The sequence below is a fragment of the Cetorhinus maximus genome, chromosome 5, assembly GCF_964194155.1.
Source record: "Cetorhinus maximus chromosome 5, sCetMax3.hap1.1, whole genome shotgun sequence".
NCBI classification, from domain to species: domain Eukaryota; kingdom Metazoa; phylum Chordata; class Chondrichthyes; order Lamniformes; family Cetorhinidae; genus Cetorhinus; species Cetorhinus maximus.
In genome coordinates, this window is record NC_135883.1 from 78,678,389 (window position 1) to 78,695,032 (window position 16,644).

At 40.3% G+C, this 16,644-nt stretch overlaps 1 protein-coding gene across 2 annotated transcripts in view; it reads right to left on the bottom strand.

The window, feature by feature from the left end:
- Nucleotides 1-229: 229 nt before the first annotated feature.
- Nucleotides 230-16,644, bottom strand: part of moxd1 (monooxygenase, DBH-like 1) — a 91,483-nt gene continuing 75,068 nt past the window's right edge. For both annotated transcript variants that reach the window (XM_078542092.1, XM_078542091.1), the window contains 5 exons: nt 13,409-13,600; nt 12,602-12,661; nt 7,759-7,901; nt 2,478-2,646; nt 230-521 (listed from right to left, as the gene is read on the bottom strand). In XM_078542092.1, coding sequence (XP_078398218.1) covers nt 366-521; nt 2,478-2,646; nt 7,759-7,901; nt 12,602-12,661; nt 13,409-13,600 — 720 coding nt within the window. In that variant the 3' untranslated portion in view covers nt 230-365. The remainder of the gene's footprint in view (nt 522-2,477; nt 2,647-7,758; nt 7,902-12,601; nt 12,662-13,408; nt 13,601-16,644) is intronic.

The window sequence follows — 16,644 nt, forward strand, 5'->3', positions numbered from 1 at the left end:
TAAATTCTAGGAAATTCTGGTTCACAAACGTATTTAATTTTGTTTGTCAGAGAAAGTTTAAAATACAGCTGTGAAACACATGATAGTCATAGTGATGTCATCCTTTCCAGGAGTAAAAAGCCCATAATTGAGAACATCTGGTAGGCATTTTGTTTCTTAAGATTATACTGTCTCGATGGCAATGTTTTATGAGCTTAAGAGTTGCACTGAAATGATTATGCAAAAAAGCTTTCAACAAATTGTATATTTTTATTGAAAAGATTATCTAGCAAAGATGAAAGTGATTTGGTAGTGCAAATTCCATTTCAGCATGAAAAGATAGTTTAAACATGAAAATGTATAGTATACAAGTTTATATAAACAAATTACATTCCTGCAGTAAGAACAACATATAAGGTTAAAGACAAAAATACAGGGAGTGGATCTGAGTACTGCCAAGTTGTTCGACAGGTGATTGGCTCCATTTCTGATTTTGGTTCCCAAGGCTTTAATGATGGTGGTAATATTGGTATGCCATGTACCTATATTAAAAAGAGGACCTTTTCAAATCTGTGACCATGGAAAATATTTTGTGTTCTACACAGGTCTTAATGGAAATATCTGGAGCACAAGAAAGTATTCGGGTTTTGCTATATAGTCCACATAGATGCTGCAACAGTACTATAGGTGAAGGTGAAGCCAGCATCAGGTGACTAGTTGGTCCTTGGCAATGATGCCATGATTAAGCAGGATTACTTCAATTAGCTATAGTCCAGTTGCCCTACTTGAAGAACAGTAATAGTTTGGTTTGTGTGAGTGACAGTTGTCTGGTGGCAGCCACTCTTGACTAGAGGTGGTAATCTTTGGAATTGATCTTGTCTAAGGATATAATCATCCATCATCATTTTGATGATGTATTGGGAGAACATACAGAATCCAATCACAATCACAGTTACATCAATGCAGGATTATGGAATAACTGCAGGTAAATAGCATTATGTTTTCAAGTCTATCAAGATGTAACATATACACATGGTAACTCAAATTTTCTTCTTCCTCAGCCCACCATTATGTATCCTCTTTTAGCTGAGAGAATATGTGGGTCTATGTCAAAGACTGGATTTTAGCTACCTGTTTTTATAACAGCTTGATGCTAAGTCAATATTTATAGGACACACTTGGGCTGTTGCAGCCTCACTCTGCTATTGGCAAACAGTTGTGGTGATGTTGCTGCGCTAATGGGTTTAGGTAAGGAATTCCTGCATATAGACCTGTGACAATGAAGGAACAGAATATATGGCCAAGTCAGGATAGTGCCTGAATGTGAGGGGAAAATGATGGTGATGTTGGGTAGGTTCTTCTGGCAGTAAACCTGCCAGTGAAGCATATCAGTCCTTGCCATCTTCAGAGCCATTCCACTGATGTAAACAAGTAGGCCATCCTGCTGAATCTCTCTCCTCAATTACCTGTGGAATCTCCAAGGATCTATTGTTTTTGATACCCTGCTCTGTTTCAGCTAAATGCTGCTCTTTGGCAATTTTACCCAAAAGCACATTCTCAGATTATTCCATATGTACACTGATGACCACCAACTCTACCGCACTTCTCTCGACCTTCCACAGCTTTGGATTTGCCAAGCTGCTTGTGGGACATCCTTTATTTGATGAGCAGAAATTTCATCCAGTTGGTATTAGGAATACTAAAGCCATTGTCTTCAGCCTCCACCACAAACTGTTCCTGAGCCACTGCCTTTTTCCCTCCTGCTACTGTGAGGGTGAACCAGACCATTCACAACCTGGCATCCAATGTGAACCTGAGTTGAGTTTCTGACTTTGTACCCTCTCCAGATTGCCTACTTCCACCATTGACCAAGCTTTTGGTCATTTTCCCCTAATATTTCCATATGTGATAACATCTAGTGCAGCATAAATACACCATTTCATTAACGGCTCTGCAACCCAGCTACTGTAGGCACTGACCTCTGGACGCTTGAGTATGCATCCTTAAATATGAGGTCCAGATGATAGGTTTCTACAACTATCGTTCAAAACTCAGATTCCTCTAGCTGTACTACAGACCTTCGGCAAGATGGAAGGAGCTAGGAGCTATACGCGATGTTGTGCAACAGTTTAATGCTGCATACAAGGTTTATTCACCAATGAGGGGCTTTGGTAGCAATGAGACTCTCTGTCATCTCCGTGTGTTCAGTGGCAGGTTAGTGTGAACTTGAGCTCACCCTTCCTGTAACTGGTTTACTCTTAAACCACAAATCTGTTTTATAGCTTGAGTAGCCTGAAAAGGTTTCAAACCATTCATCTCAATTATTTTGGTTGAGATCTTGCAGCAAATATTATAGAACGCCACACATTCAGTGTCGAATATTCAACATATCCTGCTTCTAAGCAATTTTCTGGATTGTATTAGGAAGCATCTTTAGATGCAGTGCAGGACATAGTGTATTGCAACCCTGAAAATGAAGATTGGTAATACATACTCACCTGCCATTCCCTCTGATCATGTTTAGCACACCTAATATTCATCTCAATTCCATGTACAAGGTTGTTAAATTCTCTTCCCTTCTTCTTGGACCATCTAAATTTGTTCATGGCTTCAGTAAAGGAAAGATCCTTGTACTTCTTGGGGCTTTTGATGATAAATGGCCATGTCCTTGATATAGAAAATAAATATTTGAAAGTAATTTGTGGAACACACTTTTTCTATTCTCTCTCCATGCAGTTTTACTTTGAAGCAATTGGGTAATAACTGTTTCCAGTGAAAAGTCTGATCTTGTTAATCACAGTGATCCTTTTTTATTAATTCTCTACATAAATTATTTCTTCCAATGGATTAAGTTGCTTGCTTAGTATGGAAATAATAAAATTAACAACCATTTATGTGGAAATAATTTCTGTCTTCATGCTTGTAAATATTAAAGATTAATTTTAAAACTTTTATCAAAGGTCAGTTGATTACAAAATATGCTTCCTTACATATCAAAAGATATAGTTTGCTCAGCCTGTACATAGCAATAACATTCTGCCATCTCATAAGAATAAAAGCCCTTTGCAGTTGCTCTCTTTTATTCATTCCAGGGTCAGCATTTATTGCCACCCCTTTGTAACTGAGTGGCTTGCTAGGCTGTCTCAAAGGATAGTTAAGAATCAGCCACATTGTTGTAAACTGGAGTCACGTATAGACTAAAATGGTAATGATAACAAATTTCTTACCCAAAAGGATACTGGTGAACCAGATGTATTTTCTTTTACAACAATCTGGTAGTTTCATGGTTATTGCTGATTGCTGCTTTTTATTACAGTTTTATTTATTTAATTTATTTATTTAATTGATTGAATGTTAATTCCTGAGCTGCTATTGTTGGATTTGAATTTATGGCTCCAGATCTTGGATTATCATCCTGTAATTTAACCACTCGGCTGCAGTATCCCTGGAAGTCCTTGTGTGGTATTTTCTATTGTACTGTTGGAATCAAGATTCACTATTTGGCCACCCAATTCCCCTTCCTCCTGCAATCTACAAGATTTTAAAACTTGTGCTTCCCATTACCTCGCCATTAATCTGTGATTTATTTTGAAAGCTCTCCACTGTTTTAAATATTCTTTGTCCTGCATGAAGGGCCTGTCTTTTACCTAGAATGCCAGCAGCTTTTGAAAGCTTTAAGCTTTCAAGGACTACAGTTCCATTCTGGATTGTGCCCCTCAGATATGTGGCAGGATTTTCACAGCAGGCCCTGCCTTCAGAATCAAATAGGGGTCAAAAACCCAAACCTGTGGAGAACAGTCACTCACTGTGATTTTGCCCAGATTGGCCAATTTTGGGCTACAATTGTGGTGGGGGATTCTCTCCACAGGGTGGTCTATGGCTCCAGGCAGCTACACTATACTCCAATTCCTCCAGGGTTCTAGAAATTTCCAGTCGGCATCCAACAATGGGTCTTAAGCCATTAACTTGCAGGCAGGTAGCCCTGCCATCCCTGCATCCTGCCTCTGGGGAAAAATGACCTAGCGGTGGGATAGAGCTGGAAACTGGACATCAGCCTGCCCCTGTGCCGATCCCCAACAGTGCTGAAAAATTTACCCCATAAGGTCTATACATGCCAACCTCAAACTAGAAAAAACTGACATGGCTTCCAAATACCTGGAAACTAATAATGAGAATGAGCCAATGATGAGCTACATTTTATACTTATAGTTTTGTTGAGTAATACATCAAAAGACATTTCCTGCAGGCTTCTGAGAATCCCTGAATTAACTTCCAGCAGCAAGGCTCACGCCGGTGATTCTTCCTCCTGGCCTCACCAGGATGAATCTTCCAGCGTCCTTAAATCTCTGCAGGTTCCTTCTCTTCAACAAAAAAGAAGCTTCCACCAGCATTCTGACTGGTAGCTAGCAGTGAACCAAATTTTTTCTGCTGCTTACAATGGCTGCCACAAAATTTCAGTTTTTTAGTGAAACATACTTTATTGGATATAAAATAATTCAAGAAAACAAGTATTATTAATAATATGATTTATAGTTATTTTTATTCTGCCAGATTGACTTCTTTCTTCTCTATGAATTCTATTATAAGGCACACCAACCTTAAAGTTACTTATTTCTGTAGGGACCACCCATAAGTATGCTACAGTCCTCTGGAGAATTTTCCTCAGCTCCAGCTATTCTCAGAGGTAAAACTTTTGTTTACCATCTCTCGACTGTGGCTGCCTCAGTCCCTTGTTCTAGTTACTTTTCTAATACTTCCAGACAATCTTCCAGCTTCTGTTCCCTCGCAAAATTCAAACTGAGATTAAGCCTCACCCACCTTCCACATAGTCAATGATGGACTTAGTGTTTTACTCTGATTACAGTGCAGGTCTGTCTAACTGCCATTTATTTTGACTAACTTTTCTGTGAGGTGCAATTCCACACAAGGTTAAAACTGCAACTAACTCTTTTCAGCAGACACCCAGATAAATTAAATGCAGAGAACCTTCCTATGCTCCAGCTATCTCTATGCAATGTAGCCTGCTCTGGCTGTCCTCAAATTGACCTTTTAAGTTAATTATCCCTCATTACAATTTCTTATTTTTGATCTGATTAAGTAAAAATGTGTTTTACAACACTTCATGGATTGCTGAATGCTTTTAAACTAAGTCTCAAAGCAAAAACATCTCTGAACTGCCTTTGTTCTTGCAAGCACTACAGACATCATGTCTCCAGCTCTTTAGCTAAGCAAGCACCTACGCTGTTTTATAGCTCTTTTTTGTCTGTCTGACTTAAGCAAACATAGGTCACATTTGAACTGCCATTTCTTGAGGTTTTCTTAAGTCTAGCATTTTAATTATCTTTCTAACTGTTAACCTCTTAAGGTAACATGGTACCAGTAATAGGCTCCAAGCTGACCTTAATTGCATTTATGACAATTTTTTTTAGTTATACTTTTATTCCTAAAACTAAAAATTATATTCCAAAACACATGAACTATGATCTAGATATTTGCAACAATATGAAGGCCATCTCTTTAAACTCTGTCTACTGTTTCAGCATAGCTGGTTCAACATCCCAACGTTTACATCAAGTCCTCGTTTAACGTCGCCCTATTAATGTTGTTTCACTTTAAAGTTGGTAAGTTAATGGGGCCTGTAATCTAGTCGAGTGTCGTGGGATTCATTTGAACGTTGTTTCCCATGTGACCCGATTGGTGCCATTTTGGAGCAGCTTTCCCTGACCCCCGAGTTGTGGCCCCTCTCCACTCCTTCGAGTTGTGGCTTCTCCTCCTCCCTAAACCACTTCCTCCCTGAATCAAATCTTGCCAATTCCCCCTCCCTGACCCATGTTGATGGTCAAGATCCAGGTCTGATTTGAAGCCAGAGCTCCGATGTTGCGGAAGTGAGAGTCCCAATGGTGCAGAAGTGCCGAACTGGGACTACCACAATTTTCTAAAATAATTACCGAAGCTGCTCCTGCCTCACTGCTCTTTGCCCGAGCCCTCAGTCACAGTGAGGGTTCAGGAGAAGGAAGTGGCATGAGCAGGAACATTTTTAAAAAACATGGGTTGTATCAGCCCCAGCTCGGTACTTCTACACCATCGAGACTCGCACTTCCACAACATCAGAGCTCCAGCTTCGAATCGGATCTGGATCTTGAACGAAAACGCAAGTCCAGGAGAGGAAATCGGCAATAGGTTGAGTCAGGGAATGGGAGGTTTGGGGAGGGGGAGAAGCCACAACTTGGAGAGTTCGGGGGTTGGGGAGGGGAGGATCTGCAGTGGGAGGTTTGGGAAGCAGGATCACGACGAGCAGGAGGCACTATAAATAGAAAGTTACATTTTTCTTTATAAAATAAGTTTAAAAATATGAAAGTTATTTAATTTATCAATGTAAAATATTACAATTTATGAGGGTATAATGTTTTAATATTGTTTATTTCTAATAAGGAAGGTGCTACAGAACCTAACTACTGTTTTAACATTGACTGCTATAGGAACCAATGTTTCACTTAATCATGACATTAAGTGAAATGACTTTCAGGAATGCAACCACAACTTTTAAGTGAGGACTTGCTGTATCCTTGATTTCTGCTATTGCCTGTGTGCTTCATTGGCCTCTAAGCAGAGCATATTAATGGAGATGTAGTGTTTGAACACACAAAAACCACTCCTGTCTCCTGATCTGCTGTCTCCCTGTGCTAGTTTTTTCACATCAACATGCATTGTAGTTTTCCTACCATTTAAAGGTGAAGTGTGAAGTGCTGTATGTATGATATTATCCTCCCACTGCGAATAACAGTGGGTTCATATATTCATGCTTCTGATGTCACTAATGCCTGTATCTTTTACAGCTGTGTATAGCAAGACTTGGAAGTTTGTTTTCACTCGGTCAGGTATCTTCATCAATGCAGCTTGCAAATAGGATATTACAATTGAGTACTCTGTCACCAATCAAGATACCCTCCTTTCTGTACCAACACTTCCAGCAAATGAAGTGGCATTGGGGTGGGAGAAGGGATCATGGTGGATAAGAGTTATCTGCTACCATCATTGCTCACATGATGCTGCAAACTCTGTTTCTCCTTTCACAGCCCTGTACAACCTGCCGGCTGGGTCATTTTGTAACTTGTAACCAATCTTTCAGGTTAGTAATTACATATTTTCCCCCCAATGTACAATACAATGCATTTGTCAATATTAAATTTTGTTTTGCCATTTGTCTGTTTAACAGATCTAAATACTTATGCAAATCTTTACTTGCACCTTTGTGCACTTATGTTCTCCCTCCTTAAGTGTCATCCATAAATTTGCAAGCTTACATTAAGGTTTTAACCATCTAGGGTATATCTGTAGCAACAAAAGTGACCAGCTGTACACTACTAAGTACCTTCTCCCAATCTGATGCATCTCTCACAATTTATATGTCATTTTTTTAACTAGAACTTGTCTGGTGCCATGTTCTATCTGAAATCCTATGGATTTTACACGAGATTGCTAATTGAAATAATCTTGTCACAGGTTTTCTGAAAGTCCAAATAAACCATATTAGAGGAAACTAAATCCACGCCAAGAGGTCAAGAAAGTTTGTCAGCCAGACTGTTCCTCTTCAAAATCTATGGTAGCTATTGTTTCTTCTTTTTGCTACACAGACATTCTTCCAGTTTATTGATTGAAACGCTTTCTATTATTCACCTGACATTAAAGTATAATCATTCAGAAAGGTGTAGCTATAACTTGCCATTATTAGTGAGGTAGCTGCTTTATTCATACAATAGGAATGATAAATATATTTACCTGACAGGTAGATAAATTTCTTTCACTCCAATAAATTCCAACTGTGGAGTTATTTCAGGAAGACTCTCACATCTAGAAAGATCTATTTTTGGGTAGTATAGTACGTATGACAAACACATTTCATCTCTTGTGCTTAGACCACCCTGCAAAAGAAGAAAACTTTTAGTTTAAAGCTGTTTCGCTTCTGAGTGCCTACAACAGGTGCCCATCACTTAGATTTATACTATTTTTTAACTCATGCAGCAGAACTTTCATGAGATTCAACATGCATCATTCGAAAGCATTGCAACATTTTTCAACCTAGCAATCTGTAAAGTGATTTTAACTGCGTGCTTGCCGCAGGTGGCCACAATATACCACAAGTGGCAGAAATCCCAGAAATGGCTGAAAATTTTAAGTCCCGCCCTGAACACAGCACGTTCCATTTTCACAGGGCTGGGGTTCATGCATGTGCAGTTTACGGAGACAGATGGCCATTTAAATTACCAGCTGCCTCCACTGAAGATGGATTTTGGTAGACCAGGAGTGTGAAACCTGGAGTGTGCAGATTAGAACAGGTAAGCAGAGGTTCGAACTTGGTGGATTCATTTGGATAGCCAGGATACCCCTTTAGAGAGGTAAGGTACAGCTTTGGTCCAGGGACACTTTTGAGAGAGGTAAGGGATTGTTAAAATTGAACATGATTATGCACTTTTTACACACAAACTCATTGGAACTGTCAAGGAACAGCAAAGGATACTAGGTGAGTGGACATGGAGGGGGTAAGGGCAAAGGGTGGTAGGTTGGGGGGCATGGATTGGCATAGGGGCTATAAAGGGCCATGGGAATGTGGGGGGCATAAGGGGCCATGGGAGTTGGGAAGAGGAGCATAGGGGGTATGAGGTGGCATATGTTGGCAGGAATGGGTCATAGGGAATGTGTGAGGGGGTGAAGGTGAGGGCTGGAGGGATGTTTTTTGTTTTTCGTTTTGTTCTTTTTAAAAATTCAACACAGTGCTGGAGCACAGAGACCTTCCGCCAGCCCACCTCCGCACCTGGTAGCATCCGCACTCGTTCCAGGAGCAGCTGGCCCGACTTCCAATCCAGCCTGGAACGCAACAGAGTTCCAATGCACCCGCAATGCAACCCACACACAGCCCCCTCCCCCCGCCACCCCTTGGCCCCGGAACGACAATCATGGCCATTTTTAAAGGTCGGTTCCGCAGAGCTGGGAATTCTCCCATCTCTGCACACCTGACCCAGGAGTGAAAATCTGGGCCTATAAAAGGCCAACAAACACTTTTTTGCGCAACAATTACATTATTAAACAAAAGGTCCCGTATTTTGTTCTGAGTCTGTGCTGAGTTCATTGGCCTTAGTTAGAATGCCTGTGTGCATGCTGCAGGTGGTCTCAAAATCCTTGGACAAAATAGGGAAATCCAAGTTAGTGCTCCAACTATCTAACAGCCCCCTGCTGAAAGTATATATGTATGGTTATCAGATAAGGTTGACTGTGCTACTCACCATAACAAAATAACCTGCTAGAGTTTACTGTCAGGACTCAGATGGACACTGGCCACTTGGGCAGTTTTGTGACTGTACCACTGCAATGAATCAGCACCTTCAGGACAGGAAGGGTGTTAGAAAAGAAAAACAAATGGAGCTAGAAGGATTTTGTAGTAAAAAAAAGAGGGGAATTATTTCAACATAAATAACCTTCCCTCACCTAAATATTTTATATGGGTTGTCATTATTTACAGCACTTGCTCATATTCAGCTAGCTGTACAAAGGGGTGCAATGATAACAATATGGATGTAGCTGAAGTACTTCAAGGAACACTGTAAAACTTGAGACTGGAAACTTGTTAGGCTGCTGATCCAGACACATTTAAGACCAAAAAAATGGGCACTGATAAAGCTATTACATTTATCTAACTTTATATATGGATGCCTCCGTTACATTGTAGATCTTTATATTAAATAGTTACAAAATGTGTACACAAACTGCACAGCTAAATGTGACAGATTTAATATGAATCAAATGTCTTTCCATAGCATATAAAATTCAAATAAAAGTATCTTTCAATAAATATGACGTGTGGGTTATTGTTGCATCTCACCTATTTTTCCAGATCTGATAGACATGCATGCTGATCCCAAATATTGATCTCTGTTTTTCTATGGCCGGCCAGGAGAAGCAAGCAATGTAGGCAATGGCAGAAAGTGGTAAGAAACAAGATTTTGCAGTCAGTGGTGAATGAATTGTACAAGCTGTTTGTTAACTTGCACACACACTTTCCAAGGGCTTTAGTACTGGAAGTTCCTGTCAGACAACTTCTATAAACAGGACAGCACCCTCTACAGGACATTGGGAACCTGCATGGACAGGTACCATCTACCTTCTTAACCAATCAGATTAAAGTATTGTTAATAAGCTGTGCAGAGAGCCTGAACCAGAAAGTATCAATGACAGTACTGAATTCAATGTCAAGTCAGGTACAGAAAGCAAAATAAACAGAGGGAAAGAAAGATGGGATTAAGGAAAAGACATAAGAGTTAGTAATAAAAGTAAAACAAACGTTTTATTACACTTTCTATATCTCCAACAATCAAGCTCTGAAACAAAGATATTTATGAAAATAAATATTCAGTGACAGAGAGGTGGGCAGTAATTAAGACTTAATGTAATACAAAAGGCTAGTTACACTGGAATGAGCAAGCTCTAACATTTTCTGGAGACTTACTTTGTATTTTTATTAGGTACGTCAAGTAACTTCATACCTTTCAATATATGGCAAGATACCACTTTCGGGAAGTTTTTGGAGGAATGCTGCATCTGGAAAAGCAACTTCCAGATTTCCACATTTAACTGTAGTTAGTGCAAGTTGATGTCTGATTGTCATGCAAATAATGGTTCCCACTGCAAAATCCTGCCCAAGTTCTTTCCATACACCTACTCTAGTCTGCTGTGGGGTGAGGCCAGGGGAGTGAACAGAACTACAGTATTTCCCCATGAAGTGAAAAGGAAAATAAAAAAGGAGGCTATTTATATGCCCCCTAGTGGCTGGGCTTGGGAACACAGTGTGCCTAACCTAACTCTATATCCCTACCCTATTCCACGAGGAAAAAAAATCATGATTTTAAAAAAAAGGTTGGGGCTGGGGAGATTGAAGATCCAAAGCATGCTTAACTGGAAATAAAATAAAGCTTTTCGATACTATTATGTGAAGTTAGCACTGTAAGTTGTTAATATGGGCCATCCAACAAGGTGATCTATCAAAGGCTCTGAACTAACATTGGCAATTAATAGAGACTCCTCTTTAACTATCTGGACCAAAGGTCATTGACCTGAAACATTAACTGTTTCTTTCAACACGGATGACGCCTGAAATGCTGAATATTTCCAGCATTTCTGTTTTTACTGGATGATCAGAAATTTTCTCCAATTAAGTGTTGGGAGGAATGAAGTCATTTTCTTTTCTCCCCACCACAAACTCTGTTCCATCACCACCGATTCCATCCCTTTCCCTGCCAACTACCTGAGGCTGAACCAGACTGCTTGAAACTTCAACTTCATATTTGACCCCAGGATGAGTCACTAAGACCGCCTATTTCCACCTCCTTAACATTGTTCAGCTCCTCTGATGCTAAATTCTCATCCATGCCTTTGTTATCTCCAGGCTTGAGTTTTCTAACACACTTCTGGTCAGCCTCCCACATTTTACCCTCTGTAAACTTGAGGTCATCCAAAACTCTGCTGCCTGTGCCCTAACTCGCACTAAATCCCATTCACCCATCACTCCTGTGCTTGATGACCTTCACTCTCTCCCAGTTAAGCAACGCCATGATTTTAAAGTTCTCATTCTTGTTTTCAAATCCCCCTATGGCCTGGCCTCTCCCTGCTTTTATAATCTATGCTAGCCCTAGAACCTTCTAAGATTTCAGCGCTCCTCTAATTCCAGCCTCTTGAGCATTCCCGGTTTTAATCAGTGCCTATTGGGGGCTGTGCCTTTAGCTGCCTAAACCCCACGCTCTGGAGCCTGCTCCATAAACCCCTCTATTGATGTTCCCTCTACCTTTCTCTGGTGTACCCTCTAAACTGTGCAGTAACCCTGCACAGGCCACACACATGGTGTTTATGTTGGTGCACATGTGCAATTGTGCAAAAAGCTTCAAGAAGCAGCACAGGTAAACAAATTGCCTACACATTCCAAAAACAAAATTAGAGGCTATGTTGCTTTCTAACTGGTGTTACTCCTTTGAGACAATCCTTAAAAACCTACCTCTCTGACCAAGCCTTTGGTCATCTGACCTAATACCTCAGGTGGCTTGGTGTCACACTTTGCTTTATAATGCCTCTGAAAAGCCCCATAGGATGTTTATTATATTAAAGGTGCTATATAAATGCAATCTGTGTCGTCTTCCTCTTTAACATCTGCTTGGCAGTTACACCAATCAGAACAGGCATGAGATCAAAATGAATCAATGATCATTACCATTTTTATTTTTCACTCTTTCTGATGTTATAATTCCTCAAAACGAAGGCTTAATTTTTGAACTTACATTCAATAAACATTTGAGGTATATATTTTGGGTTACTAGTCTATTTTACACAAATTGTAAGCACTATAATAGCATCTTATATGCATGAAGGAAAGAACTTCACTTAAAGCCAACTGATTTTATTAAAAGTTATCTGGTACAGATTAGGCAGCCTTTAAATGCAGAAGGAAAAGATTATTTTCTTGTAAAGCATTAAAACTGATAATCAGAAACTTAAATGTTCTAGTACAACCAGAATAACATAAACTCCTTCCAAAACAAATAGTAGATGGCATTTTTATTTAATTTTATCTTTTTCTTACCCACGTCATATTGCTGCGGCATGTGGTGTTATATTGACATTCAGTCACCAAACTATCACCCTGTAAGACATTTCAAACACTTTTGTTAATAATCAAAACAGGTGAAATGAGCATTAAAATATATTGTACATTTAGTGAAATTTCACATTTATAGAAAAGAGAACTAAAGATTTAAGGTAAACTTTAATTAAAAATATCAAAAATTAAAAATTAAAATCAAGCTTATTCACAGGTTGAACTGTACATTTCTGTAGAAAAGTAAGGTTCATTTCAGCTACACTGTGCTTTTTTGGGAATTTGTGCAAGTATCAGATTTTTCAGATATCCTCCCTGTTATTTTGAGCTGCGTAGGGCTGAATTTTCCCAGTCCTGTACAGACAGCTTTAGAGACTGGGGGTGGGGGGGAAGGTGCGAGACACATTGCCGCCTTTGTGCACTTTTCCCAAATGAAGCTCTCAGCAGCAACAGCCACCCATCTGACCGAGGGGCGTAACTAATTGTAATACTTAAAGGGGCAATCAGTTCCTACTTTGGCAATGGATTAACATTTTTTCCGATGGCACACAGGCCTCCACTGTGTCAGGAACCTGGCAATGAAGTGGAGGCAGCAGGAGGTCCAAGATGCAAAACATTTGAGGCTTTTTATTAATTTGCTGGCAGTAAATTGCAATGCTCAGGTCTTCCCAGGCAGAAGGCATAACATTGCAGCCACTTCATGGGAACTAATGTCTCCAATAATGTTATACCTGCTACAATGATACATAAAACAAGCTTACAAAGCCAAAGACTTAAAAAAAAAATCCATACTGGCAGAAGAACTCTTTCCTCTTTCAAATGGCGGAATTCTTGAAAATTAAAGTCAAATTCATCATCATGTGCAAGAAGGGGTTGCTCTACATGATTTCTAAAATGCCTTATTCTCAGGGCTCGTCCTGCAAGATGTGAGTGGAGAAGGACAGCAAATACATGGATCCCAGATGCTTTTTCCTGAGACAAAGCCTGTGTGACAAAAAAATATTTTTTAGTCTACAAGGAAAGTACCAAAATCAAAGATACCTGTTCTGAAGAAGAGTCATATTTGACTTGAAACATTAATTTGGTTTCTCTCCAGATGCTGCCAGACCTGCTGAGTGTTTCCTGCACTCCCAGTTTTTATTTCAGATGTCCAACATCTGCAGTATTTTACTTTTATTCATAAAAGATACTTGGAATTTTTTGCCTAGCCTTCTAGAGAAAATTGTGGCTTTAGCATTTAAAACATTGGAATTGTGCTTATGATGCAAGTAACAAAACATTTCCATACATTCAGAAGAAATTTCTTTGTAGAAAGACCCATAAGAGCCCCCATAAGTTTACAAAGTCCAATTGCTGTTAAGTGAACTCTGGATTCACACAAAAAGACTGGAGCTGTTAGTAGATAAAAAATGGGTGAGTTTGTACAGTCCTCAACGAAGACACTGCGGGCATCTTAGCTCTGGTTATTTTCCTTTCCTGGACTTGAAGGGTAAAAGAAATATAGGAGGCAGAAAGTGTATGCAACACATTTTGTATGTTTGTATTACCACTAGCTGTCATCAATGGAGTTATTCCTGGTAAGTCAGAAGATAAACTGTTTTATAACAAAAGGGGTGGTCACACAAAATATATTGTTATTAGTTCCATTAATTTGTGGCATTAAGTAAATCAAATTCTATTTAATTATATAATATTCTTTAATTCATTTTTTATTTGTTCATGGGATTTAGGCATCAGTGGCAAGCCCAACACTTATTGCCCATCCTTAATTGTCCTTGAGAAAGGGGCTGTGAGCCGGCTTCTTAAACCACTGCAGTCTGTGTGGTGTACATACACTGACAGTGCTGTTAGGTAGGGAATTCCATGCAATGAAGGAATAGCAGTACATTTCCAAGTCAAGATGGTCTGTGCCTCGGAGGGGAACTTGGAGGTAATCGCATTCTCATGTGGCACTTCCCTTGGGACACTGGGCACACTTCACTAGGCACACCTAGTGTTCCACTCGGTGGAGGAGGTCACGCATTTGGAAGGTAGTTGAATTGGAACCTTCGCGGGTTGCTGCAGTGCATCTTGTAGAAGGTACACACTGCTGCCATTGTGTGCTGGTGGTGGAGAGAATTAATGTTTATTTTGGTGCTTTGGGAATTAAATGTCATTATTCTTTGAAAAGTATAAAACAAGTGGCTTTATTATGCCCATGTAAACAAACATTTGGTAAGATGAGGCCGGAGACAAAACAACAAACTGAAACTTGAGAGCACACTTTAGTGAGCAGTTGAGGCTTTCAAAGAAAATCTTTAATTGAGATATCTGAAGAAACAAAACAATCTATTTGTTAAGTTTAATTATATTATTGTGGAATTTGTAGTTTTGTGACTTAGGGTGGAATTTTCCATGCCTACTGGCGTCAGGCGTGCTTGGTGGCGTGAGCGGGAAGGCCAAAGATCGGTCTCACGACATGGTGAAACTAGTTTGTGATCGTCCGCTCAGCCCATCGATGGCGGGCCGCGTTTCCCGCCATGAGACGTTGGGAACTTCATTGTAATACATCTGCGTATCATTATAAGACTAGTCCACCAGACTCATCCCTGGATTAAGGCTGGATCATCCTCCATCACACTGACTTGTTTCACAACTGCACGCAAGTGACGTTCACCTGGCGAGTTGCACTTCGCTCAGGACTTCAAGATTTGTTTGCCTAGCTTGCTTCGGGCAGCACTCGCAGTCATCAGTGCCAGGCTTTGCAGACAGAACCACATCACTTTTAGGGTGGCTCATGGGCAGGTCTCTACCTACCAGACCAGCCATAAGGTGGGGATGGCTTTGTAAGGCTGCAGGGCTAGTTCTTGCTTGGGGAAGGGGCAAAATGGCTTTAGGCAAGGGGAGAGCCTGAAGGGTGAGGGCTGTACTGGGGAAGGGGTAACCCCAGGGTGTGTGTGGGGACACAAGTTGATCTGTGCAAGTGGCCTTAAGGTGATGAGGGCTGAGGAGGCAGTCTCCAGAGGAGAGGAGGCCAGATGGAGATGTGAGCGTGTGTGAGAAAGAGTAAGCGGTGATGTCCCTTGAGCTGGCAGTGAGTGAGATGTCAGTGAATATGTGTGAGAGTTTAGAGTGATAAGAGTTGCCTTACCCTGGAGGCACAGATGAAATCATTCATCCTCCATCTGCATTGGGTGGCCAACCTCTTCTGTGCAGCATTGGCACTGATCATCACTGCCATCACCTACCAAGCCAGACTGGTAATGTTGCTGCCCCTCCGGCAGCCAGGGCGAGGGTAGAGGACAACACAGCGGGCCTCCAAAGCGTCCAAAAGGAGCTTGAGGGATGTGCCACTAAACCTGGGGGCTGCAGTCTTCTTGCCTTTCTGGACCATGTCTTATTTGCAGCAGTCCTGGGTTGGAAGCACTGAGAGGTGTGCATGCAGCTGCACTTTAAATGTGGCACCTGGTGTGATGAAGCAGCGAGGTGATGGCGTGGCAGGTGAATTGGAGCCCGCCCACCATTAAAATGGCATGTTTCCCAGGAATGCATAATTACTGCGGCGGATTTGGGGCAATACGCCACTTAGTGCAAATCTGGGACGATTCCGCCCTTACTTTTGTTTAAAATCATAATGTGGACTTATAATTTTCAACTAACAAAAAAATAATGGACTAAAAGTTATTCAAAAAGCATTTTGATAAGTGGTTCATCATGATGAGGAAAATTGATATGCTTAGAGTTCTCCCATTGTGATATTTTGATATATTTTCTATTATAAACTTGTGGCAAATCAAGTAAGGTTATTCTGCACAAGAAGTGTGTGCGATGTTAACAAGATTGCTAATAAATATAGATAGATATGGAAAGTGTGAGCCAATTAGATTGTTTTATATAAAAATAAAAACAATTAAAAAATTACGTGCTCTACTATTATATGCCAGATATTTGCAGCTATATTTTTTAAGTTACTAGAGATTCTTTCAGAAATCTTAAAAATGGTTTTGAGCTACCTTCCTTTCTGTTTCAGATGACACAGTCATGTAACA